Source organism: Ictalurus furcatus, chromosome 14, assembly GCF_023375685.1.
Source record: "Ictalurus furcatus strain D&B chromosome 14, Billie_1.0, whole genome shotgun sequence".
Lineage (NCBI taxonomy): Eukaryota > Metazoa > Chordata > Actinopteri > Siluriformes > Ictaluridae > Ictalurus > Ictalurus furcatus.
In genome coordinates, this window is record NC_071268.1 from 13033884 (window position 1) to 13061699 (window position 27816).

Here is a 27816-nt window from a genome sequence, read left to right on the forward strand (position 1 = left end):
CAGCATCATTAGCACAGTACTAGCACAACACTCAGCACCTATTTATCCCACTTTAGCTTTTTTCCTCTCGCCATATTTTTCAAAAACAGTGTCCAGATGTGATAATAACGGTAATAGTCTGAAGCAGTAAACAGTTTTGTCAGTAACTGCATCGCCTTGTTAAGTTACAGTGCGATCCATACGCAAGCACTTTCTATCACTTTATATTTCATTTATCAACGCGCTAAGAAGAATAACAGATGAGTTGCAAATCTGCATGGCTCAAGCTTTGACCTTTTGCATTAGCAGATTAATTTAATGAAATTCTGTAATCAGATCAAGCTGAAGAGTTCAATAGCGTGGCGATTAGTCGCCTGTGAATACTTTCACTCTGATACATGAATAAGCAAGCGAGTTGTGTGCTTTGCCAAATGGAGAGAGGCAAAGCTGCAGGTGGACTGTGTGAATGAGCGTGAAAGAGTGTGTGTGTGTGTGAGGAGTATAGTGGCAGCATTCATGCCGATATGTTTATAATTACTTTGACCGTAAATGAAGAGCAGAGTAAAGAGAGGCAGGGAGAAATGCTTCACAGTGCTACACCGAAATCTCATGTGCTCCTGCTCGTATCATATCATTTCTTTCCCCATTCTTTACTCATCCTCCCTCCCTTGCTCTTTCCTATGACAGAGACATGATGACCTCACACCTCACCAGCTTCATGGACAGCAATGTGTTACCCAGGCAACTGGGCCAGGGAAAGAAAAACAGTTCCATCACAGCCAATAAATGCCAGCACCAGAAGTCAGCCACTCATACACACACACACACACACACACACACACACACACGGTCATCCTGCTGCCTTGTAAGGACCTTCCATTGCCAAAATGATTAATGTAATGCAACTAAACCTATTTCTAACTTTAACCTCAGCAACTAACAAGCAAAACCAACAAATCTAGAGGTGCGTCCCAAATCGCATACTTACACTTACGCACTATTACACACCATTTTGTAGTATAATAGTGTGTGTTCACACTGAAAATTCCAACAAAAAGAAGTGCACATCGAGTACCTGGATGATGCAATGAAAAAACAAAGTGTGGAATGTTGGACACTTCATGCACTTAACGGTCGAAGCTTTGCTTTACGTAGCGGAAGAGGGGAGGGGCTACCAGACAGAAAATATTGACTGAGGTTACGTTGGGCAAAAAAAGGTAACAATGACATAAACAGTAAAATAAAGAAATTCATTTTCATTGACTCTGGGTATTCTGCTAAAGCTAGCAGCGTCACATTACGTGCGTTTGACGTCATTTGCCATCGAATGGGGAAACAGCTTATACTTCCGGTCAGTAAAAAACCGCTACCATTAGTGTTCCATTTGAGAAGATACTACATTTCTAAAATTCATACACTAAACAGTAAAGTACATAGTGCATAGTGTACAGTAAGTGCATAGTGTATAGTACGTCATTTGGAACACAACTTTGGTCTTATCAAATACAAATATACTTAAAAAAAAAAATACTTCAAACAGGAAAGAAGCTATTGAAGAAAAATCTATTTCAGATATTTGACTTTGCTGTGACCTTGACCCTGTTTGGATCAGTTCCAAAATCGAATCAGTTCATCTGCTGGTTACAGTGATAATTCTATAGAAACCCTACAAGCGTTCAACCTGTGGTTTTTTAAGGACAATCTCAGATGGACACATGGATGGAAGGATAGACAGAAAGATGGACATCCCAAAAACATTATGTCTCCATCGCTTAGTGCTGGAGGCATAAAAAGAAACCATTTGTCTACTTTTCTTTTTTTTTTAAATTAAGACTACATTTTTTTTTTTACATCAATTTTCCTCATGGAGTCTAGCCAATGTCCTCGCCAATACAAACTGCACATATTCCTATTATTATGCTGACATTTGGTTCCCAGAAACAAATAAAAACATGCTCACACACACACATGCACGCACACACACACACACACACACACACACACACACACACGCATCTGAATATGAATTGCAATCCAATCTGATTTACTTAAGTGATGCATTCAAATATTAATAAGGCTACAATCTACAATCTGTTATATATTTATATATTGTCATCTCGGTTCATGTTTCAGCTTATTTATTTATTTATTTGTTTATTTATCCATCCATCCACAGTAGCATTTCTTGTCACTGATATTTAGGTTATTTCAGACAGAAAGGCATTCAGTCATGTCCAAAGCCAATGTTTGCATAGCAGTATTTGCTGCCTTCTGACATACTGTTATGTGGCTGATTTTTGTGGACAAGTCTTTTTCAGTCACTGATTGATGAGGCATCAGAGGCAGTAAGGCATGAAGGCAGCTACCTTCCATCAAAGCTTTAGCCACGTTTAATATTTATTACACTGCCCAAGATCTCATAATATTCCATCTTCCACTTATCTTCAATTTATTCATTTATTCATCATATCCCGGTCAGGGTCGCAGCGGAGCCTCTCCCAGAAACATCGGGCATGGGAAGTCTCGATACACCCTGGATGTGACACCAGCCCTGTACAGGGCACCATGTACACACACATTCACATACTCATGCACACCTTGGAGCAAAGTACTGTAGCCAATCCACCTACTGACAGTAACCCAAGCTCAGGATCAACTCCGGGGCCCTGGAGCTGTGCAATTCAATACAATTTCATTTGTGTAGCTCTTTTAACAGTCGACATTGTCACAAAGCAGCCTTACAGAGATCCGAATGTGAATTTAGATCCCTAATGAGCAGGCAAAAGGGGACAATGGCGAAGGAAAAACCCCTGGAGACAACATGAGGAAGAAGCATTGAGACGAACCGGACTCAAAAGGAAATCTGTTCTCGTCTGGGTGACAGTGGATAGCAGGATCATAAATCATTACAGTATACTTCCTCATATACTGTATGGACATTTAGATCAAAAAACAGAAATGAAATCAGTCATAAAAGACATCATTTAGTCAAAACGTTTCTGAAACATGTTTTTTTCTTTCAAGTATGTAAAAATTTCAAATACAAAAACTTAAAATAGGATTTAAGCAGTGAAATTTGTTCTGACAGTCCTAATGCGCATACACGCACACACATACACAAAAGTGTGCATACATCAGCTAGACACACAAGAGGATTGGGTGTCTCTGGTGAATGTGGGCTAGTGAATACAACGTCCGTATGAGACACACACACACACACACACACACACAGTCAGAGGTCCAGAGTCTGCAGATGAATGTGCGGTTTGTTCAAGGAGAAGACGCGTCGGCCGACTCCTAACCAAGTGAATAAAGTCAAAGCTTACCGCTCCGTACAAAGAGCCCTATTTTTCCTCCAGACTTCAACGGACACATCTCAGTGAATACTGGCTACATCCCACCCTCCCCCTCGTTGTCACACACCAACCACAAACATGCATACGTGCTCAAAGCCTGCATACACTCGCAATACTTCAGACGCATTAAACAGGAAGTCAGAGTTCCTACACTGTATATTACTAGTTAAATATAGATGTGTGGCAAATAAATGAAAATCTAAGCAAAGCTCAAAATGTGTTTGCATTTATTACAGCTGGTGAAATGGGTGTAAAGGGGAGAGAAGAAGAGACAGATCAAGTGTGGAGGAAACCCAAGAGCTGCATGTTTAATGAGAGGAAAAGCAGAAGAGGCTGAATGAGAAAGAGATAAGAAACCGAACGTGGGAGACGATGAGAATGGGATTGGGGGATAAAGTGAAAGAGAGAAAGTGAAGAGAAAGTGAGGAGATGATGAGAATGAGATTGGGGGATAAAGTGAAAGAGAGAAAGATATAAAGCAAAAGCGATACAGAGATTCTTATTGTCTTTGGATAGTTATTGTTGTCATTCCCATTGAAGACATGAAAATAGCTGCGAGTGCATTCTTACAATCCAAGCACAACACAAATAACTTAATAACTTAATAACTACTATTCTTATTGTTAGAGTTCACATCCATTTAAAAAACAGCATGGAGTTGTTCTAGCTTAAGGCTGTTAAAATACATTTCGTGAAACTCTTTTCAAGAAGCCATTCAGGCTCCTGAGTGGTGCAGCTGTCTAAGGCTTCGTCCAACCGTTCAGAAAGTAATGCCAGTGATGTCACCATTGCCAGGAATCCAAGACAGTCATTATTGTGACACTGGCCATTCAAGTCAACAGAACAGAGTAGTTGGCACTCTTCTCCAAGTGTCTTCAGCTTTCCTTTGGAAATCTGCAGTAGTTGGCTTTATGCACCATAGAGGAAGCATGCGTTAGCCATCAACAACTCAATTACGAGAGAATTATGGAAGAGGCATTCAGGAGGCAGCAGGAAAAAGCTCATATTGTATCAGAAGCGTGACACATGACACCCAGCCAGCAGCCTCGTCCTTTTCTTTCCCCCTCTTCTATTACTGCACGAGCCACCAGCAATTAGAGTTTGATTGTAGAAATGTCTGGAGTCGGCACACGGCCTCTATCTTTCCCTTCTCCCTGATTACTGAATCATTTCACAGTAATGATCCTGTTCCTCATCTCAGCCAATCAGATGTGCGTATGCATGTGGTCGCGCTGGGGGAGGGGGCTGGGGACAGCCTTTGTGCTCGCACGTGGAACGAAACAGATCTCGTAATAAAAGACGGAACAGAATTTCCTCATCTTAAGAGGAAATGGGAATGTGACGGTATATGAGGTGAAGAGGTAAAAAAAAATCCTGATAAAATGATAAATAGTATTTTAAAGTAGGTATCAAATTTGTTTATGTTTTTTTTTTAAACAGACGGTAGTTAAACAGCATGCAACTATTATTTTGTCATTGTTTAAATAATTACGTCTCCATTGTCATTCTCGGTTATTCTGTCAAATGCCACAGATGTATGCACATACACTCACGTACAGATGTACTTGCAACACTAAAATGCACTAAAAACCACACACAAGTTGTCTCTCTTTTTCTCATCAGCCCACAGTGTGTACTTTCCCATTCTGACTTGCGTTGCAACCAGCTTAACCCCACAATGAGAGCAATAATGCCTTTGAAATCACCTCCACACATTTGTGCACACATAAACGTATGCAGGCTGCAGCTGAATTAATGCATGTCAGTGGAAGCCCAATGAAGCCCGGAGCAGGGAGATGTGGCAAGGAGAATGCAGCATTCAGCTGACAATGACAACAACAGCAAAAGAAAAATAGACAGAGAGAATCAACGTGTTAACCCTCACCCCTCACTATTATCCTCGTGTTCTGTGTCCCTACACTCATCCCGTCAAGTGCAAAAGCTGTAACGGCCTCATGCTCACTTCGAGACACACACAAAAAAAAATTAATCTGTCACTACTGGCAACAATCAGCAGCTCCATAGATCTTTCTCTTTCTCTCTCTCTCTCTCTCTCTCTCTCTCTCACACACACACACACACACAGTGAAAAGCATTAGTGAATACAGAAAGACTCTTTTTGAATTCTAAACACCAGGGAACATGGAAGATGAGGAATGGATACAGGAGGAAAGAGGACGAGATAAACAGTACATTCTGTCTCTAACTTGTGAGACGTGATGGCTCAAGTTGGTCTGAATGCTGCACAAGTCCAGCACAAGTCTCGACCTCATGCACACAAGTCAAAATATTTCAATGTCTGTCCATCAAGGATTTACTAATCAGTTCACATGCCTTCCTGTGCTGTTTGTCCTGTGTTACAGTGAGGTTGCAGAAGGAGGATCCTCAGTGACTTTACAAAGCAGGTAACGATCCATTACGACATAACAGCGCATTTATTCACATTCAAAACATTCACTTAATCACACAGAAATTCTTACATGTTAGGGTTTGAACTGAAAACACACCATCTAACTAGTACTATAACAGCTAGCTTTTTTCTGAAAGCTGAAGATAAATAAATGTCTTATGAAAAAACAACACTAAGAATGTTTAGCAAATGGTTAGTCCCTACTGCTGTAATATATTCTGTTTGTGATTTATTCTAGCCAATTCTCCCTTCCCGAACAATTTATGCTGCTTTTGGCTTCAGCGATAAAAATAATGTAATCAAAAATAGAGGATAGCTCACCCTTGGCCAGCCACATTCCAGCCAAACTAAATGAGGACGAGCAGCTGTTCACTCATTTGTGAGGACTCGTGATTTGCTCCATCATCCACATATGGCACAAATTTTCTCTTCACCCACCTACTCAACATCAACACCTCCACATTCACCAGATTCACCACATCAGCCATGCAGATTCATTAGATTTTCTAAAAGTGGGTACATAACCATACAACTTTAAATTACAGTCCTGTTTCTGCTGGCTGGCTGGATGGATGAAAGGATGTATAAATGGATGGATGGATGGATGGATGGACACAGATGGATGGATGGATAGACAGACATGCAGATTATGTATAGATGGATGTATACATGGATAGATGGACATAGATTGATGGATATGGATAGTTGGATGGATGGATGCACACATCCACCCATACATCCACCATCCATCCATTCATCCATCCATCCATCCATCCATTCATCCATCCATCCACCCATCCATTTATACATCCATCCATCTACCCATTCATCCATCCATCCACCCATCCATTTATACATCCAACCATCCATCCACCCCTCCATCCGTCCATTTATACATCCATCCTTCCATTTATACATCCATCCATCCATCCATCCACACATCCATTTATACATCCATCCATCCATCCACCCATCCGTCCATCCATTTAAACATCCATCTATCCATCCACCCATTCATCCATCCATTTATACATCCATCCATCCATTCATTTCTACATCCATCCATCCATCCATCCACCCATCCATTTATACATCCATCCACTCATCCATCCATCCATCCATCCATCCTACCATCCATCAATGGAACTTGATGTATGGATGGTCAGACATACAGACTGATGGATAGATGGATGAACAAACAGACATATAGACTGATAGACTATAGATACTATAGGTAGATATATAGATAGATAGATAGATAGATAGACAGACATATCTAACATATCTGATCTCTATCGTGTACCTGTATTCTACCGTCTTGTCAAAAAAAAAAAAAAGCATGAAGGCAGAAAGTGAGACAAATTTTTACAGTTGCTACAGTCCAGAATTAAAATGTGCACAGATGGAGAGAGTGAGAAAAAAGAGGAAGTGAGAGAGAAAATTCCTGGCAATAGTCACAGATAGGGACAGAATGAACCACAATATGTTCACTCTATATTCATACATGGAAATGTGTTACGGAAGGAAAGATACAAAAACAGTAAGAGGACAGCTCCTGGAGGCTTGCTGTGGGTGTTTACATGTGGACTGGACAGAAGATGTCTCTGTGCATCAGGTGTGTTTACAGAGCACACTGTCAGAGGACACTAATGTATGAAACACTTAGATTGGTTTGGGCCACATTTAGTGTGTAAGGTGAAGTCATCAAATTAGCTGCACATATCTTATTATTTTCTTTAGCTGCTTGGATGTGTTATTTGAGATACATCAAGGTCATCGTATTATCTGCTGAACACCATCCAAATCTAAATCAAGGCAAAAATTATGTTCCAGATATTTAAAAAAAAACATGATACCTGCCTGTGTACCCATGTAAACAGAGTCCTTTGTAATGTGTTTGTGTGAATGTGGGGGAAAGAGGAAGAAGCACAACTTGCTGTTCCATTTTGCCAGACAAACAAGGTCACTAACCACCATAACATTACTCACAACAGATGCTTGATCAGTTGTTTATTCCTGAGTCCCATGTGTGTACCAATCAAAAGAAGCTAAATTGTAATCCGTATGTCCTTTATTCAGTCCGCCTCACTTAGACCTTGTACAGAGCCGCTATGACCTGAGGGCTCTACAGAATTACACGTTTCTATGGAGATGCTGCAGTGTATTTTTTATAGTGTATGTGCTGTATAACAGCTTGAATAGGATTTATAGTGCTGATTAAAATCAGTGCTCTCAATGCCAGACAATAACACTACAGTATCGCTGGCTAGCAGGCGTGAATCAGGTTCATGGAGAAGAAATAGAAATAGAATAGCCTGAGCTAATATATTAATTGGTTGCTGCTATTCTATTTCCTGGTTAATTCATACCATTTGCTATTTGTGTAATATTTCTAGACAGCTAAAGCCAGCACCTCACACTGGGCTGTATTAGTCTTGGGGGTGGAATGGGGCCTCATATAAAAGGTTAGAGGCATCTACAAGAGCCAGGGGTAGAAAGTCTAGACTCTCTGCCCCTGGAAACACTGTAGCTCATCGGAGTTTAAACTTCAAAAGTACCCCTCAGGCCCAATGGCCTTTGCACTTCTGATTAATAAAACATCCTCCTCAACTAAAGTCACTGGGGCTGATGCTTCAAAAATATCATCTTCAGGATATAACTAATTCAGCAGCATGCTAGCTGGTCTCTCCAGCTGTGGTATGAAGAAGACAGTCATAATGTAACTCTGACACACAGTCCTCTGGCCCAGAGTCAGTCTCCATTACATATTCCAGACCAGTCATCTTCTCTGCTCTTTTTGTTTTTGCTAATGGCCAGGGTTAATGTAGTGGCTTTGAGGTGGGGGAAAAGCATGTCAGATCTTTTCAGGGTGAAATGAGGTTCATCTTGCTTACACTGATTGATATCTTCATGTGCTTCCATGTCTTCCATTTCACTCGACTACCAATGAAAATTAGCCTTTGGGATAACTTGGGTACATTTATATTTATGAATGCTGATTAATGTACGCTGTGTCTTTTTGAAATAAATAAAATAATAAATAAATGAAATAAATAAATTAGAATGTCACTTTGCTCTTGCCTCTCATCTAGAAATAAAATTATCAAAAAAAAAAAAAAAAAAAGAATTCAACTCATTCAATACTCTAGCAGGTAATGATGTTCCCCATTAAGTAATTGTTTATTTAGACCTGACGTTTTTTCTAACTTAAAGGGGCTATTTTTTTCACCAACTCTTTTCCTTGTATTATAGACTATAAGGAGTTACAGCGACACTGAGAAAAGATATTCACATTTACAGCATTTGGCAGATGCCCTTATCCAGAGCAACTTACATTTATCTCATTTATACAACTGAGCAATGGATGTACAGTGGTATCTTGGCAGTGCTGGGGCTTGAACTCCCGATCAGTAACCCAGAGCCTTTATCCTCTGAGCCATTGCCTGTTGAGATCACTAGATAGATTTGAATAACTTACTCTAATTTGCCCATCACTACCAATGTCCAAATTGGTAACCACAATAACCACACACTACAAGCAAACTACTGGACGCACACTATTAGTCTAAAGTGTAGGCTACTCCACTATTTTGGGTAACAAATAATAGTACATGATTTTTCACATATCAATGAGTATGGTAGGATGTGATTTACTGTAGGAGGTAAAGATAGTGAGTGTGTTAGAGGCATGGATCTCAAAGATCCATCCATGGTCGTGGGGAGGGAACTCGGGGCAAAGGCGGGGGACACCCTGGATGGGGCGCCAACCATCACAGGGCACAATCGCACACACCCACACCAAATTTGGAAACACCAATCAGCCTACACCGCATGTCTTTAGACTGGGGGAGGAAACCCTCAAAGCATGGGGAGAATATGCAAGCTCTGCGCACACAGGACAGAACCCAACCCTGGAGGTGAGTGGCAAACATGCTAACCACTATTAGAATTCTTATAATGGTAAATGATCTGCACTTACATAGCGCTTTTTTTAACCTTAGCGATTCCAAAGCGCTTTACACTGGTTCTCATGCACCCATTCACACACACACTCACACACCAATGGTAGCAGAGCTGCCATGCAAGGCCATCGGGAGCAACTTGGGGTTCAGTGTCTTGGACATGGGCAAGTGGAGTCATGTGGGCCGGGAATCGAACCGCCAAACCTGCGATTAGTGGACGACCCGCTCTACCACCTGAGCCACAGCTCATAGAGTTTGGCTGGTCAATACAATGGGTTTAAATCCAAATCTCAATAACTCAAAAAAAAGTAGGCGTTTACGTTAATTAATATATAACTAATGTTAATCTAATGACAGTTATATTTAAAAAAGGTGTTCTATGCATATAAAGTTCAAAAATAAAAAGCTCTTTGGATTCAATAAATAGTCAATATTACGATACACATTTAAATAATGAGCCTAATATTTGAATAGATGGACCATGTTCATAAAATAAGTCTGTGCTGAAGGGTTAAATAAAATTTATTTAATAGTTCAAGCAACCCCTGACTGCCGACATTTTGAGAACCCCTGTAATGAGTGAAAAGAACCTGGATAAATGTTCTGTTCTCCAAACGTCATATACAAGCACACCACAATTCAGTGAGGAGCACACTGAGAAAACACACATGCAGCTGGTTTAGGGTTTATGACATTATATATACAAATAAGATGGCTGTATGTATTTATGTGTTAAATGCTTCTCCCTACATTGAGCAAGCTTGCTGATTTACCTCACTGGCTACTGCTGATAAATTATCATCAGTACCGCAATGCTTCATGAGTCAACTAATGAATATTAATGAACGCTGGGAGTCCGATTTATGAATATTATTGAGTAGTGAGTGGTTTCAGTAAAGAAACATATATTTGAAAAACTATAACTGAAATATTGTATACAGGGATGATTTTAAAGGTTGAGATGGCTTTCATAGACACCCAAGACTAATATAGAATTGTATGAAAACACACAGTAGGATTTTTAATAATTCATCTTAATTGAAATTAGATTTTTTTTTGTAGAACATAATATACACTATAAAAACAAACAAAAACGAATCAGTATTTGCCATTAAGTTACATTTTGCAAAGGCTAAGCATGCAAGCATATTTTTAGAACATTAATACTCTGTCCAAGGATTAATGTATTAAGCCAAAAAAAAAAAAAGAAAGAAAAAAAGAAAAAGAAATGATGTCTATGGCTGTACTGTGTTGTTAGTGTTAGTGCAGTGCTGTTGCATCACCCCAGGCATGACCTGGTACAAAGAACAGACTTCTGAGTACAACCAAATGTCACGCTCCTGTGCTTCTGAATGAGACATGTGGCTACAGAGTTTATACAGGAGAGAAAGTGGGGGAAAGAAAAACAACACGGCTAATTGCTGTGCTACAGTCAGCACACTGCAGAAGCATGGCTTTCAGTCATTCTTTCATTCTAGTCCATCTGAACGCCTGAACTTACCTTTAAACGCTTCACATCAAGTCTTTATCTTTAGTTGGTACGTCATCGGTGGAAAGCTGAGCCAGCTGTTTGCAAAATCAAAGTTGTTTCTTTACTTCCTGTGCTTTACTTCCTGTGATGTCATCACATTTAACCACAGACTAGTCAACTAGTGACTTTTAAGTTTGTTATGACACAACATGTCACATAAGCAAGTTTGATCACTGCTGAGAAATGGAAAAGCATTTATACACTGTGGCTGCACACACACAGTTACCTCATTAAAGTAAGGACCTGACAAAAAGGCAATGCTTTGTTCATAGACCGGCTTAAAACAAAGGGATTCTCTTATACTATATGAGAATGGTGACAGCCAAGACGACAAAACTTCAAAGCTATCAGACAATGTAATTAGGCCCACTATCTCAAACAGACAATAAGGAGACACGCTCAGACAGAGATCAGGAAGATAATCAACAATCAAGCACAAAAGATCTGACTAGAAGCGCATTAGGTATGAGAAAAGCTTCAGCATGGTGACGCTGACAAATGAGGCTGGAAATATTTCTCTGGCAGAAGACCTTAACGTGGAAACTAATATCTCTGAGTTTATAATGGCCAACAGTTAAGGAGTGGTCAATAAAGTAATAATAGGAGGAGTAAGACTTAACAATAAACACAGAATTACATTCGGAATTATACCAGAGGTATGACTGAAACATAGATATCAGTAATGTAGAGAACAGGTACTAAAACCGTTTTTTAAAAACTGTAATATCTGCATTTAAAATCTGAAACAAGAACATATTTTATCATGTTATGAATCAAAAGCCATAACAAAGAAGGTTTCGCTTTCATTTATTGAACACAGTTCTAACTATGACGTAGCTGCTAACACTCAACCTTAAGGTTAATTAAGCAAGTACGAACATGAATGAATCAATGTTTAGTAAGCGTTAGGTAAATACACGTCTATTAATTGTTGTTTATTCTAATTATGACCACATTAATAATCCAGCCTGTTACTAAGGTAATTATCAGCTTAACTCAGATCTTCAAGAGCAAATACTGGAATGCACCAATCAGCCTCACTTATTTTACTAATTAACCACAGCAAGCATATTAGTCGAGGCTTTATCTCCTAGTGGTCATTGAGGAGTTATTTCTACTCATGCTCAGAATAAAATATTGTTTAATGTAACGTCATTATTTGGCTTATTGAAAAAACTCAACGAATACAAGCTTTAATTACATTGTTAACATTACTAAGGAGGGATAAATGTTAAGGGTTATACTTTGTTAACATTAGCTAATGCCATAAATGTCAGCTAAGGAATCCTTAATATGAAGCAGGACTTTACAAACTGACTTGCACATGAAGCCTATTCTAAATATGTTCCTGAAAACTGGGACTAAAATCTCTACAGCCCATATGATTGACAAGTAGCCCAAATACAAAGCTGATATATAGTGTCTGTAATACATTAAATAGAATATAGTCTTGTGTATCCAGTGAGTACTGTTTTATAAAAGCATGTTCACATGTTTTGAGCATGAACCCAGCTCTGAGATCATTCACAACCAGTAGCACAAGACAGAAACTCTTTACTGGTACATAATTAAAATGAAGAAATTTCTGGTAGCTGCACTTAGAAATCACTATTATGCTTGTGTGCTGAAATTCACTCAGTCTAAATCAGGGATGTCCAATCTTATCCGGAAAGGGCCGGTGTGGGTTTCATTCCAACCAAGCAGAAGTCACACCTGAGTCTACTGAAAGCCAACCTGAACTGATGAAACAAGTGAAATCAGGTGTGGCTCCTGCTTGATTGGAAAGAAACCCTGCACCCACACCGGTACTTTGCAGATAAGAATGGACACCCCCGTCCAATCTTAAAATTCAATAAAAATACGATAAAAATATCCTAATATTCTAATACATGATATACCAGATACATGCGATACGTTTTATGTATTTGTTGTTCCATGTTACATATATACCTTACTCAAATATCCAATCAAGTAAACGGATACTAAGATAAGTTTGCATATCCAGCTATTTGAATCATTTCTAACTGCATTGTGCCTGAGTATAAACATCCTCATGTGATATTATATTAGTACCATTTTTAGCTAGAAAGTAAGTCATGCCAAAGGGCACAGCTGAGGAAATGCTCCACTGGGCATTGATGGCAAGCCCATCTCTCTCGCAGATGGATCTGCCTATGTTTCCCTTTTTCCACTAGGGTAAAATGTCAAACACACCTTGTTCAACGAAACGCTGAACTATTCTCGATGCTGACAAGGTTATTGCTTAACTCTCAATCACTACTGTATCTGCAGTTTACCATCTCAATACAACAAGACTGGAAAATATTAAGCGATATCTAAGCGATATTGCCTTCGATACGCTTTGACAATGTATCCATATTTATATTCATGTACCTCAGGCATCTCAGGACGTATTTTGAATTACAGACAGGGATCCCTCAGTGGCATTATCTGCATGCAAGTCAAATAAAAATGCAAAAATCCAGAGCTTCCGCTCGCTGGCGCAAATGTTGACAGGCAGGGGCCTCTGGGCAGGACAGAGCTTCAGGCAGCGAGACTTCAGGCATATGAATGAGTAGATGGCCCCGAGCATACGACATCCTTTTTTGTGCTGATTTGTGATTCAAGCCTATAATGGATAAGGTCATGATTTCAGAGGGTGAAGTTGGTCCCAAATCAGGAAAATTGCTTCTACCGACGCCAGAATGAAGGACTCGTGTACAGCATGCTTCGGAGATTGGAGCTGAAATTAACTTCCATCTATGAAATATATTACAATATCGTTTATTATTATTATTATTATCTTTTATTCATATTTGTATTCATTTGTATATACATTGAGGTGTTCATAGTGTACATATTACCATTATTATTATTTTTACTACTATTATTCCATCCATCCATCCATCTTCTACCGCTTACTCCTTCTTCAGGGTCGCGGGGGAACCTGGAGCCAATCCCAGGGAGCATCGGGCACAAGGCGGGGTACACCCTGGACAGGGTGCCAGTCCATCGCAGGGCACTATTATTATTCTTATTTTTCTATTCCAATTGTATATATTTTTTAGAATATTTTTTCAATTCTATTCCTATTTAATGTGTATTCTTTCCTATCTGTTAACTGAGCTGCTGTAATGAGGGAATTTCCCCAGTGTGGGATCAAAAAGTTTATCTTATCTAATTTTATCTTATCTTATTACAATATGCAGGGAAGAGTCTGATTCTAGATCAGTATTCTGAATCTGGGTTAGGACTGGAGGTTTGCGTAGCAAGTTAGAAATCTTCATGTTATACTATACAATATTTCCTAGGCTAACGATCCAAGGTGGTCCAAAACCAAGTGACAGAATTTCTTTGAGTGAAACTAAGTATGTATTTATACACATACCAAACCAAACCAAGCAAATTTGAGATTGTTGGCTCACAAAGGTGCTGATATGTCAGGATAGAAGCAGGTGAGCAGTATAATGCTGCACATGTTCAGGTTTCTGTGAAGCACAGTGACAGCTCGGTCATAGTCTGGGTGCATTTCAGCTAATGATATAAAGGTGATAATTTGGTGAAAAACAACGGAGAAAAAGAAAAATTCGAAAAGTGAATAGATTTTGATTCATCATGGTAAAAATGTCCATGCCTGAAAATTCTTTCAGCTCAATAATGTCTCGGTAAACACACTGCCAACACAATTAAGACCTGCTTGGAGCCAAGGTCAGACAATTACGCTATTAAATCAGCCCAGTCCTCTCACATAAATAAGCTGAGGCTGTGAGAGATTGCTTGGATAGGAAAAACAGCCTTGTTGCAAATCCCTCATGAAGTTTAGAAGAACTACTACAATTCTGCATTATAAGAAAGAAAACAAATACTTTGGATAAAGAATAGAATCATTAATAAATAAAATGTGAATATGGCAGTGGGAGAGTGGTTGGGCACTGGGGAGGAGTCATGGAGAACAAGCTAGTAACGAGTTTCCTTAATTGTTTCCTTAATTAATATGCTGGGGTCTGCAGTGAGAGAGAGAGAGAACTTCCCTGAGGGAGAGAATGATACTTTGCGGAGCTAAAAATGCTAGTATAGACTTTAGATTTTTCTAACATCAGAATGGAGGAAAATGTGATCTTTAACTATGGCATGGTTTTGGTGCGAGGTGGGCTGGTTTGAGTATTTGGGAAACCGATCAGTCTCCTGGGATTTTCACACACAATCAGTCTGTAAAGGATTGTGCAGTTTTTTTTTACTTTATGCGTCTCAGAGGAAGCACATCCCAGCCTTCCTCTACAACCCTCCCTGGTTAGTTGATGTCATATAATACGGGAGAGCTGGCTGTAGCGGGAATTGGCAAATGACCGATTTGAGAGAAAATGTGTTGTTAGGGAAACCCAAAGGATCATCTCCGCTGCTCTTTCCCCATATAGCAGGTGTATACGAGTGAGGCAGATCTGTACATCATGTACAGAGGAAATGTATGATGATGCATTATCGGTGTTACTCCTACACCCAGTGCCTCTGAAGTCTTCATGTGAAGCAAGTTATCATAAAGTACAGATCTCAACAAGATATCAAGAATCGACTACACTTATGAATGTAAGCAGTCTGGAGCTGAGTCCAGCGGTGCAGTGTGATTTCGACGTCTTGCATAGTCTCATTAGTATACACGCTTTCTCTCTCATGATCAGAACATACGGTTTGTCAGGTTTTTAACACCTTCTCCGAGTAAATATCATTTCTAATGTTTATAATATTTTTATAATAGTTAAACTGATAATCCTGAGCATTGTGTGCAAGACTGAAATCATAATTAAATTATTTATCATGAATAATCAATTAGGAACAAAAAAAGAGTCAATTTTATCATCTGAAATCAACCGAATGCAGCCTTTTCTTTAATATTGTACTTTATCCTCCTATACAGTATTTCCTCAAAAGTATATATGATTTAATCAGAATTAAGCCTGTCCTGTAAGTTTTTCTCAAATCCAGAAAGATTAATAGATCGTTAGAAAGGTGAAAATGACACCAACACATGAAAAATGAAATGAAATAAAAATAAAATAAAATAAAATAAAATAAAATGTCAAAGACAGAATCATCAAAATCAACACAAACATGGTTTACTGACCAGAAAATCAAGGTCCTGCCATGTCCATCCCAGTCCCCTGACTTGAAACCAATAGAAAACCTGTGGGGTGAACTGAAGTGGAGAGTCCACCAGCATGGACCTCTAAATTTGAAGGATCTGGAGAGATTCTGTATGGAGGAACGGTCTCAGATCCCTTGCCATGTATTCTCCAACCTCATCAGGCATTATAGGAGAAGACTCAGAGCTGTTATCTTGGCAAAGGGAGCTAGCACAAAGTATTGACTAAAAGGGTGCCAATAATCGTTGCACACCTATATTTAACAAATATTTATTTTTTATAAACCGGTGTTGTGTTTGCAAATGTTTGATATCCATGAGATCAGAGTATTTTTGTGAATGCTTTGAACAGAAGATCAAAAGGTTAAACAATAAAGGCAAATTTTCACAGCCTTCTTTGCTCATATTTATCAAGGGTGCCAATATTAGTGGAGGGCCCTGTACATGGGTCTTGTTTAACTTTATTATTTATTTATTTATTGATTAACATTTATTTTCTTTTCAGTTTATACGAACTTGACTATTACCTCTGCCCTGATCCGCAGTGTTTTATGTTTCCTTGCTCCTCTCTCCATTCTACTTGGTCATTTAACTCTTTTAGTGAATGAGCATAGTAGTCTAAATGTCACATATAGGATATAGATCATTGAGTATTCATATCTTAGACTTTACTATTTGAATTTCTGTATATTTATGAGGCAGAACCCAATTGACCTAATTTGCATGTCAAGCAAATATTTACCTCCTGATAAACACAGCTATGAACATGTTTTTCTCAAGTGGCTTTTCCACACTAATATGTGTACATTCATGTCTCATCCGTCCTGGCAAGCTGGCAGATGTCTAATCTAATGACCAAGAAATAAACAGAGGGCGAAAAAAGTACAAATGATGTGAAGAGGTGAAGAGGCATGTAAGCAGGTGTCAAAGCTAGTAGAATTCTTGCTGTCACATGGAAAAATGGAAATGAGTGTAAGCTTGACAGCTCATTTGCAAAGTGTGTGCTCTGAGTCAAAGATCTTGAAGATCTTTCAGGAGGCCTTGAGGGACTAGCAAGGGTGCAAAAGTTGCAAGCTATAGTGATGATGACAGCAGCAGCTAATGCACTTTTTTTTTTTAAATAAAGCAATAAAAATCCAAGTGTATTAATTAGGCTGGGTTATTATTATATGGCTTCAGAAATGGCAGGTCCTGCAAACGTAGTGATCAAAAAAAAAAACCTTAGTGAGTAAATGTGTGCAATATTGTACAACACATCATCAATATTTGCTGCTATTAATGACAGGAGAACTCCAACTGGAAACGCTATAGAATCTTTTCACCTCCAGTAGCTTCTGCCATTGCTCCAATATTTACAATTGTTTCTGATTTTCACAAGCTGACATTGTAATATGAATTGCAATCTTATATAAGGTTACTGGTATGGCTTTCTTCATTCCTTCTGGTCAATTTGCACATACCATATAATTTATGTTATGTTTTATTTATTGTTAGCTCTGTTTTGATTTTCTTTCTTTTTTTAATGAATAAATGAATATAATTTATCCAATAATAAAGAAAGATTTTTTTTTAAATAAATGTTTTATTTTTCTGTCAAATTTATTCATTATGTGAATTACTATATTTGTCTTTTCCTGGTAAATGCAACTGTAAGTCTCTGGTACTTATCTGTCCAGTTTTCACCATTGCTCATGTAATGTGGACTAGTGGACTGAAGTAGCTTGGGGCTGGGTAATTTGATATATCAATTATAACTGTTTATTTTTATTTTTTAATAACAGAGACAAACTCTGGCAACTTTTAATGTTGAATTTTTCAAGTTGTAAAATGTTCAATTTTTACAGCCTTTATCCCTACCTTTCAATTTAAATATTTTTTTTTTCTAGACTTTAAATTCAGTCATCAAAATGATTTTATAAAAGTTTATATTTAAATGTAACTACTGTTTTATTGGCGGTTTGTTAACAAACCTATATATCACGAAGGATGTTGTGTATCGTAGAAATATCATGATATATTTTCATTATATCTCGCACTCCTCCTGTAGCAGTATTCCATTTATTTTATTTCCACCGTTTAAAACTCTCATTTTTACTGAAGGGAAGGTGTAAAGGGACTCTGTGGCTGAAAGGTGAATCAAACCATGACAATGTAAGTCAAAGTGCAATAGTGCATCCCAGCACGAGCACTTTTGAAAGCTGCTTTTGATCGGACCCCCTAGTGGCAAAGCCACTTTAGATGTCAGTCACACAGCAGACATCAGAAGCCAAAACCAAACACCTGCATACTTTTTATTTAGCAGGAATCAGACCACTGGCATTTAGTCAGATATTAAGTGGCTGCTTATCAAGCTGTTATATTGTGGCCCTGATTCAGACTGTAAGGGTACGAATTTGGCCTGTGTGAGTTTGCAGCAAGCCGAGCCTCAGTGCTGTGCTGTTAAGCAGAACTGGAGGCTGCCCTATGAAGAGGATGAAACACTTCAATCCTGACTGCCCTTTGGAGCTAGAGACATAGGAGACAGCAGACACAAGCATGGCTTTACTATTTCTTCTGTCGATCAGATTGATACTAACCTGATCTAACCTAATCTGTGAGCTGATGTTTATTTAAGAGAACAGTTAGTCCTTAACTCCGAGTGTCTTACACTCTGCCCTGTGATGGAGCATGGGCAGCAGTTTGAAAACATGCAGTGGCTGGCTTTATGCGTTTCAGATCAAGCACATCCTAGCCTTCACCCTCCCTGGTTAGTAGATATATAATACGGGAGAGCTGTGTGTGTTGTTAGGGAAAACCAAAGGATCATCTCCGCTGCTCTTTCCCCATATAGCAGGTGTATACGAGTGAGGCAGATCTGTACATCATGTACAGAGGAAATGTATGATGATGCATTATCGGTGTTACTCCTACACCCAGTGCCTCTGAAGTCTTCATGTGAAGCAAGTCATCATAAAGTACAGATCTCAACAAGATATCAAGAATCGACTACACTTATGAATGTAAGCAGTCTGGAGCTGAGTCCAGCGGTGCAGTGTGATTTCGACGTCTTGCATAGTCTCATTAGTATACACGCTTTCTTTCTCATGATCAGAACATACGGTTTGTCAGGTTTTTAACACCTTCTCCAGTAAATATCATTTCTAATGTTTATAATATTTTTTTATGATAGTTAAACTGATAATCCTGAGCATTGTGTGCAAGACTGAAATCATAATTAAATTATTTATCATGAATAATTAATTAGGAACAAAAAAAAGAGTCAATTTTATCATCTGAAATCAACCGAATGCAGCCTTTTCTTTAATATTGTACTTTATCCTCCTATACAGTATTTCCTCAAAAGTATATATGATTTAATCAGAATTAAGCCTGTCCTGTAAGTTTTTCTCAAATCCAGAAAGATTAATAGATCGTTAACAACAAAAGTGAAAACCAACACCAACGCATGAAAAACGAAATGAAATAAAATAAAATGTCACCACAGAATCATCTTCAAGTCATGTCGAGTCATGCTTCAATCAAATTTACCACCCTTAATCCCTAATATTTTACCATTTCAACAGCTCCTATAACAGGGACATACAGGAACTTGACCTAGTTTTTAAACAAAATAAAAAATAAAAAATAAACATGATATACTGAAGTTTTCTGTAAAGAGATAGGGTCGATGTTTATAGCTGTTATAATGTGGTAAAGTACCAGGAAATAACTCACTTAATGGACGTTCAATAACTTTAAATGTAACTGTAAATTGATTGGCTATACACACACACACACACACACACACATATAAATATACATACATATATATATATATATATATATATATATATATATATATATATATATATATATATATATATATATATACGTGTGTGTGTGTGTGTGTGTGTGTTTTGACACTAGCAGTGAAAAGTTTAGACACACTCATTCATTTAAATTAATTTTTTCCCCACATTTTAGAATAATTATAAAGTCATCAAAACTCTGGAATAAGTCAAGTGGAACTATGGGAATTATGTTGTGATAAAAAATCCAACATAAATCAAAATAATTTAATATTTTGGCATCTTCAAAGTAGACCTCCTTTTTGCCTAGAATTTCAAGAAATGTATTTCTTGAGGAATCTCCCTGAGATGCTTTTTAAACAGTATTAAAGGAGTTCCCACCTACGCTGGACTCTTATCGGCTGCTTTTCAGAATATTTCACTCCGAGTCATCCGTTTAAAAAAATTTTTGTTGTAAATAAAATATTCGTTTTCTAATGAAAGAAATGTTATATGTACAATTATATTTTTGTCTGCAACACTGATTTCAAACATTTAATCATAGACCATCAGATCAACATCAAAGAGAAACATTTCAGTGAAGTGTCTCCAAACTTTTGACTGGTAATGTGTGTATATATTATATATATAATGTGTCATTCTTCGATAAATAAAAATTAGTTAGTGTTGGGAAACAGCAGAAGTGCTGTCAGAAGAAGAGGCGCTTCGGGGTGGCATCACACCACCTTTCATTGATTAATTTCCTTTAACTTTATGATGTTTTATTCTTTAACTCTTAACAACAGACAAAAAAATGGAATTTGCACCTGTTTTGGGGTGCCCGTGTTCAGCATTGAATTTATTTGTGATGTCACACTCTATAGTACTGGTTAATAGCTCATATAAAAATGAACACTCAGGGCTTTAAGAATTTGCTGTTTTTCATAAGTTTTTTTTTTTTTTTACCTAGCCTGCTACCCCTCCCATTTCCCATCACCCTGCTAATCACAGAGTCATGATACTCTACACACAGAAACCCAACAGTGTCTGGACTAATCTTATAACAGACTTGCAGCGATAAACAAATGTTTTATTTGTTTACACTGATTGAAATTGTCCGAAAACTCGATTTCCATTCCATTCCGATGCGATGGAACACCAGTGTATTGCTGGAAAGGGTTCACTGTGGAAGTCAGAAATTGTGATCACAATTTGAAAAAGCGATGTGTGTATGTGTCATTTTTTGACTGAATCGCTCCTTAGACATGAATTTGATGAGAGGAAAATGGTTGGCAGTGGTAATTAGAGTGGCTGTCTCTATCCGTCTCAGTGCAACCATGTGCTCATAATTGTAAGAAAATCACAATATGAAGGTGACCTTTTCATTTACAACCACAACAAAAGCCTCTGCAGTGATCAGCTGGAGGAAGTGGCTCTTTCGTGGCTGATTGTAATCTTGCTTCTTCAGCTGGATCACTTACTGTAAAATAACGCCAACTTCAATGCAGCACGGGTTTTCTGCAGCATCCCGAAACAGAACATGCCCTATATGTGAGTGTGCTACAGGGTTTTAAGAGAGATATAGAATAATTCCTCATGTGATCACTGCATCGCTCAGGCACAGCTTGCGCTATTATTGAATTTCTGGCACTTACAATATAAACAAGCTCAGAAACGTTGTAACTATTCATCATATTAGTGTCATGTGCTTATTTCTATAAACTTCTGATATTGTCCATCATGGGTTAAAGCACAAAGCAGATAGTATTGTGTACAGGACCCATATCATCCCCGTGCACAATGTTGACAACAGTATTCAAGTGCAATGGGTGTGAAAGTAGTCTGGCAGTGCTTAAAGCCAACACAATCCTGTGGGAAGAATGGGGATGGCTGTGTTCCAGACCCCTTGTTTACATAAAGCAGGCTTAGGTTCCTTGGTGGTAGCAAACAACCTAAAATCCCTAACACCAGAGAACAGAAAATTCAATTATTACCAACCAGACAATTTGTGTACACACCCTCGAAAAAACTGAAAATGAGAAGAAAATATTTTACTATTGAACTCGCTTCTTGTAAATGACATGCAAAAATGCTTTCGGCTTCATTTCTTGTTGTGTAAAAGTGGCGCACCACACAGGTCCGGTTATAGAAATCAGAATATGTGTGTGTGCGCGCAGTTATCAAATTCAGCTGAACTTCACAGTGGTTATAAATGAGGCATGACAGGGTATGACAAGGTAAACATGACAGGGTATGCTTTCATAGGAAAATAATCAATACCATGGTGGATTTACCATTAGGATGCTGAAGCTGATTATTTTCCCATAATAGCACAACCTGAAGTGTTTTATTCCTTTTATATCACAACAATTTGTGTGTGATGGCAATTTTTTAATTATTAATGAACGACATTAAAGTCCTTAATCATTTAGACTTTCGTTTAATGTGGATGAACAGAGAGACAAGTTATTGTTCCTGTTATTACTCATGTTACATCAGCTATAAACAGTCATTCCTTCATCAGCCTCGTTCTCTCTCTCTCTTTCTATTGAAATTAATAAGACAAAAAAGGTTTCCATGTTACTGTGAAACTGGAAATTACCATAATATTGAGTCCCTGTGAATGAGCTGTTATTATAGAAACAATAACATATTAGAAAGAGCGTATTAATATAACCCTGTGGTTTGAATTATGGCACTATTTTCAGAGCCGCAGTTATAGAAAATTCATCAACACCTTCTGACCAATCCCATTTAAGAATTTAAATGTGGTATATAAGTAGCACTTAGCAAAGCTAGAATTTGAAAGCTGAGATTCAAAAGGAGCGAATATCAACAAATTCAGACAATTGTTCTGCACATGGATGACCCAAAGTCATACAAATGTCATTCTCTAGTGATTTATAGGATTTCACACTGGGTTTAATTCCCACCTCAGTCTAATAACCATTCCTTACTTCAAATCTGCAATCGTGACTCTGAGTTGGCATGGACGTTATATGGTTTATTCTGGGTAACCTTTCAAAAGCAGGACTCTTCAATGTATACATTAACTTCTTTCCTTAGAAGAGCTGTAAGAAGAGAGCGAGGTGTTTTTTTTCCCCCTTTAAGCTCTAGTCACATTTACTCGTGTGACCTTTCCCCATAGGCACAGGCTCCGTCTCTCCCTATAAAAAAACTGCCACTCTCCAACCACGTCCTTGAATGCTCCCGTTACTTTGCCTTTTTTCACTTCTCTATTTAAATAAGCTTTGGGAATAAGATCTCACTTTTTTTCACGCTGAATACAACACGTCCTTTATACAAAGAATCAGAGCACAACTCTTACCTACACCGAGCGCCTGTTCATGTCTGTTCTGTTTCTTCACTTTACTTTTCACACAGCTAAAAAGACTTCTGTTCCGGGACCAGGTCATGTGTGTGGAACTAAAACCACCCTTTTAGAACATTTTCTTGAATCCCGGGATATAAAGCGCCCACTGTGTGTCCTGAGGTAAAAATATAACGTGGCTATTTGAGAACCAATACACTATTCCCGTACCTCAATGGTGTGATTTGTCTGGGGTTTGTTTTATTAGTATCTTGATTCCAATTCATTTTGGTGTGGTGTACTTGTATTTTCCATAGGCATTACTAAGCTAATTTAGGATTAGTGAAGCAATTTGCACTTGAATGATTCCACAGGCATAGGCGGAGAGAAAGAGAGCTTTCTGATTTGGTGTGCACTTGAAGACTAGTGTATCCAGAAGTAGACTCCTCTGGGATTGAGGTTGGTTTGGGGAAGTCAGAGAAAAGAGATGAAGCATGAGTTCAGCAGCACTTAAATGAGCAACTAAAAAACCACAACAGAATTTAATCAGTAATTTGCCCTGTTATATAGTACTCTGTAGCATGGTATAGCATCTCTCAGTACAACACCATTCATAGCCAGCATATATCAAGCAAACACATTTACAAAAACTATGCAATATCCATTTATACCACTAGCATGCTTTACTTTCACTCTTTGATATGTAAATATATGCCCAGCTATCAATTAGGGTCCTGACACACAAAGCTAATTGTCAGCTATCAGACATGAACAAGTGCCAATAGCTGACTGCCCCCTGTAGATTTTGCAGTGTGTCCTGCACCTCTGGCATTATTCAGCCCTTGTCTGAGCCAATTAAGCATGTTGAATAGGCTTCAGAAACCATCACAAGAAAGCGTTCTAGGATTGGTTGCTTAGAGGAGTAAAATATGTGCTGGAGAACTGAAAAGGAAGTGAGCAAAGCAAGCAGATGCCACTTTCAAGAGGGCTCACATGCTGCTCATTTCTTAGCTATATTTCAAAATATACAGAGTATATTCTACAGGGTGTCCCAAAAGTCTCCAAGTCGGTTGTGCCTTCGTCAGTGGCTTCCTGATCCGGCCATGAGAATGATTTCAATACATTCTTCTATTGTCAGCATTCTTAAAGGTTATCTGAAAAAATCTATAATATAAAATATTGGAAGACATTTTGCTAATGAGTATTAATTTCCCCTATGTACGGAGGCTTTTGGGACAGCCTGTATGGTATATTCAAAATGGCTTCAAAAACTATTTCAATTCTGAGACATGTAAAAAACTGTAACCAGTGCATTGGAAAAAAATGATCTACCCCAAGTTTCAAGGGTTCAACTTTCTAAAGTTTTCCCCCCAAGTTATATATAATGTAAGTAATATAATCGAGTAAGTAATATAATATAAGTAATATAATGGAGTAGGTAATATAATATAATGGAGCTTTTAAACTTGGAGAAAATTTAATTTACAATCCAATGGTCTGTTGACAATTACTTTACTGTTTGTGGTCCATTTATTTCATATGTGAAAGGCCACACAATGTCTCATTTGTTGTTTGTAGGGGGATGTATCTTTAATGTATGTGTTAAAAAACAATAAACAGACATTTTAGGGAGAAAAAAGGTAACCAGGTTATTGTGTTTGGCCCTGTTCCAAACCACATACTACCACACTACATATGTATGTCAGAATAGTTCCTGCGTGGCGTAACTGAAACATGTTTGCCCTGTCATTAGGAGATCATGAGTTCCATGGCCTGGAGTCCAAGAGAGCAAAACTGGATGGAAGTGACAGCATTACTCTCTCCACCATCAATAACAGCTACACTAGCCAATCGGAGATGTCTGTGAGCTCGTGTATGTGGAAGAGGACATTCCTCTGCGTATGTTACACTGCCCTGTGATGCAGCAGGAGCCGCAGTTTGAAACAATGTTGTGGTTAGCTTCAGGTGTCTTGGTGAAAGCTCCTGCTAGCCCTCACTCTCCTTGATTGGTAGTTTGGGAATTATCAAATGAACAAATTGGGAGAAAATGGTGTTAAAAAAAAAAGAATAGTGCACTGTTACAGATACTGATACCGGTAGCTAATATTTTACATTCTTTTTATAACAGTGTAGCGTGTACAGACCCTCTACTGCTTTCTGGTAGAGTGTTATTTCGTTCAAACAAACACATAAAGTACATGCATCCCAGCTGTCATTTATAGTCTTTGGAGTGTATTTATAGATTGGCTTGGTTGGCAATATTTCTTTGGTGCCCTTTGGTGCGGTGTCTGAGATGAGTCCTTGGTTCTGTTTGGCTTGGTGTGTTTAGATCAAGATCGCAAAAGCAGTAACAAACACACCAATATTGTATGACTACAAGCGAGAAAAACAGGGGGAAAACACCAGGCAGAGAGAAAACAGAGACAAAACAGCAATGCAAGGAGAAACGATGCATTCAGACACCTCGATTACTCAGAGAGGAAAACAGACTTCTTAGCTCACTTAATAAATCTCTCAGCAATGTATTTACTGCAGGCCAAATTCAGTCCAGACTTTACTGTGCCAATCATAAATCTGTTAGCTGGGAAATGGCAATGCTTTGCACACAGCACTACCTGATCCCCATCACCTTCAAACTACACTATAAACGCAACGCCATGGCATGGAAGTGGCTTGCTTGAAACCTAGACTATTCTTTTTTACACACACTTCCTGACACTTCTTTGACTCTAGTAAATCATTTTCAATTACAAGAAACACTAAAGTTTTATAGTCCACTGTTATTCGGACAGAGGAGAATAAATACTTCATTAGCTAATAAAAAATTCCCTTTAATACCACTAATGCTGCAGGCTCTAGAAATTCACATGCTGATGACTAGAAGAAAATACTAATATTACAGTTCGACAGCATTACTCCGGCTTAACATCATGACATGACCTCAGCATCAGTCTTTAATCTTTAATCACATGACTTCAGAGCACGACCGTACGATACTGCCAGATTGCTCATGTTCCACTGTTCATTTGGGTCCATCTGGATTTGTATAAACACCGTAGGTGTTCATTTAACACACCGAGGATTTCGCTGTGAAAAACTGATTGCTTTTTTTTTTAAAATTACAACGGTGCATGGTGCTGAGACTGTAAAGGAGTACCGACCTGTTTTGTAAACTATTTGAGAGAAATCTCTTCCTTCAGGGATGCACAGGTACAGTGTCGATATTAGGACTGATACAGTATATGGGGGTAAAATGCTGAAACGGAAGTTTGACATACTGACGTATTTTATGCCATGATCGTGTGTTTAGCTGCGTAATATGACAAGGATCAGGGTCATACAGTGTCGACAGGGTGGTATACTCATTTTTTTTTCTTTACAGAATATCTACGTTTTCCCGGTGAAAGATACAAATGAAAGGTGCAAAAATAGGGGCACCACCGCAGAAAAAAATTCAAAGGCACTATTGTTACTGTCAATGAACACAAAATGTGTCAATGCACCTGTCTTAATCACACCTCTGATGTTTTGGAGAACTTGCACATACATAGTGCGCTTGGTTACTAAAAGGATGTCAGTTTCAGAGAATGATCTTGTATCAGATCAGAGGATGTAGAGAGCTCTGACACTGCTATCACACTGAAAATTACCCTGACTTACAAGCCATACACAACTCTGATTTAAAAGTCATGGAGAAAGTGATGGCGTTAAGAAGTTACATATAGACTAACACCGCAGTAAAAGATGCATTGAAATCTCAAGCATACTTTTTGTGTTTTTTGTTGTTGTTGTTGTTGTTTTCACGACACAAATCTCAGTAAACAAATATCGCGTGCATGGTTTCAGCACCAAGCGCGTATCCCGTACCTTTGCCGTAGTTGAAGTGCAGTCGGATGGACTTGCCCTGGTTGATGTGCAGGTAGGTGAACCACACGGCGAAAGTGAGCAGCACCAGCAACAGCAGCAGCTTAAACTGCTTCCTGATTTTCTTCACCGGGAAGCGCAGCATCCTCGCAGCGAAAGCGGAGCGGGAAACGGACAGCGCGCGCTCACCTCCGCCACACCGGGCTCGTGCTCAACAACATTCCCCGCCGAGGAGCGCCGCCTCAACAGGTCCGACTCACAGCGCGCGCTGGGTTTAACACACACACACACACTCACAACTCGCACACTGACGTCCGTCTGGATGCTCGAGGCATTTTGGCGGCTTTAGCGGCCCGTGCTGTAGAGATGCTGTAGATTCTGGAGATGGATATCCGCACTGTTTTTTTTATTATTATTATTATTTATTTCATTTATTTTTAATCGCGTCACCGTGTGCAATCACGGATCCGATGCGTAAACAAAATCCAAACAACCCCACA

General features: G+C 38.6%; 1 protein-coding gene across 1 annotated transcript in view; it reads right to left on the reverse strand.

The window, feature by feature from the left end:
* b4galnt4a (beta-1,4-N-acetyl-galactosaminyl transferase 4a) overlaps positions 1–27461 on the reverse strand; it is a 154991-nt gene extending 127530 nt beyond the window's left edge. Inside the window, exon 1 of the mRNA XM_053640770.1 lies at positions 27320–27461. Within this exon, the coding sequence (XP_053496745.1) occupies positions 27320–27461 (142 nt within the window). The remainder of the gene's footprint in view (positions 1–27319) is intronic.
* Between the last annotated feature and the right edge of the window lie 355 nt (positions 27462–27816).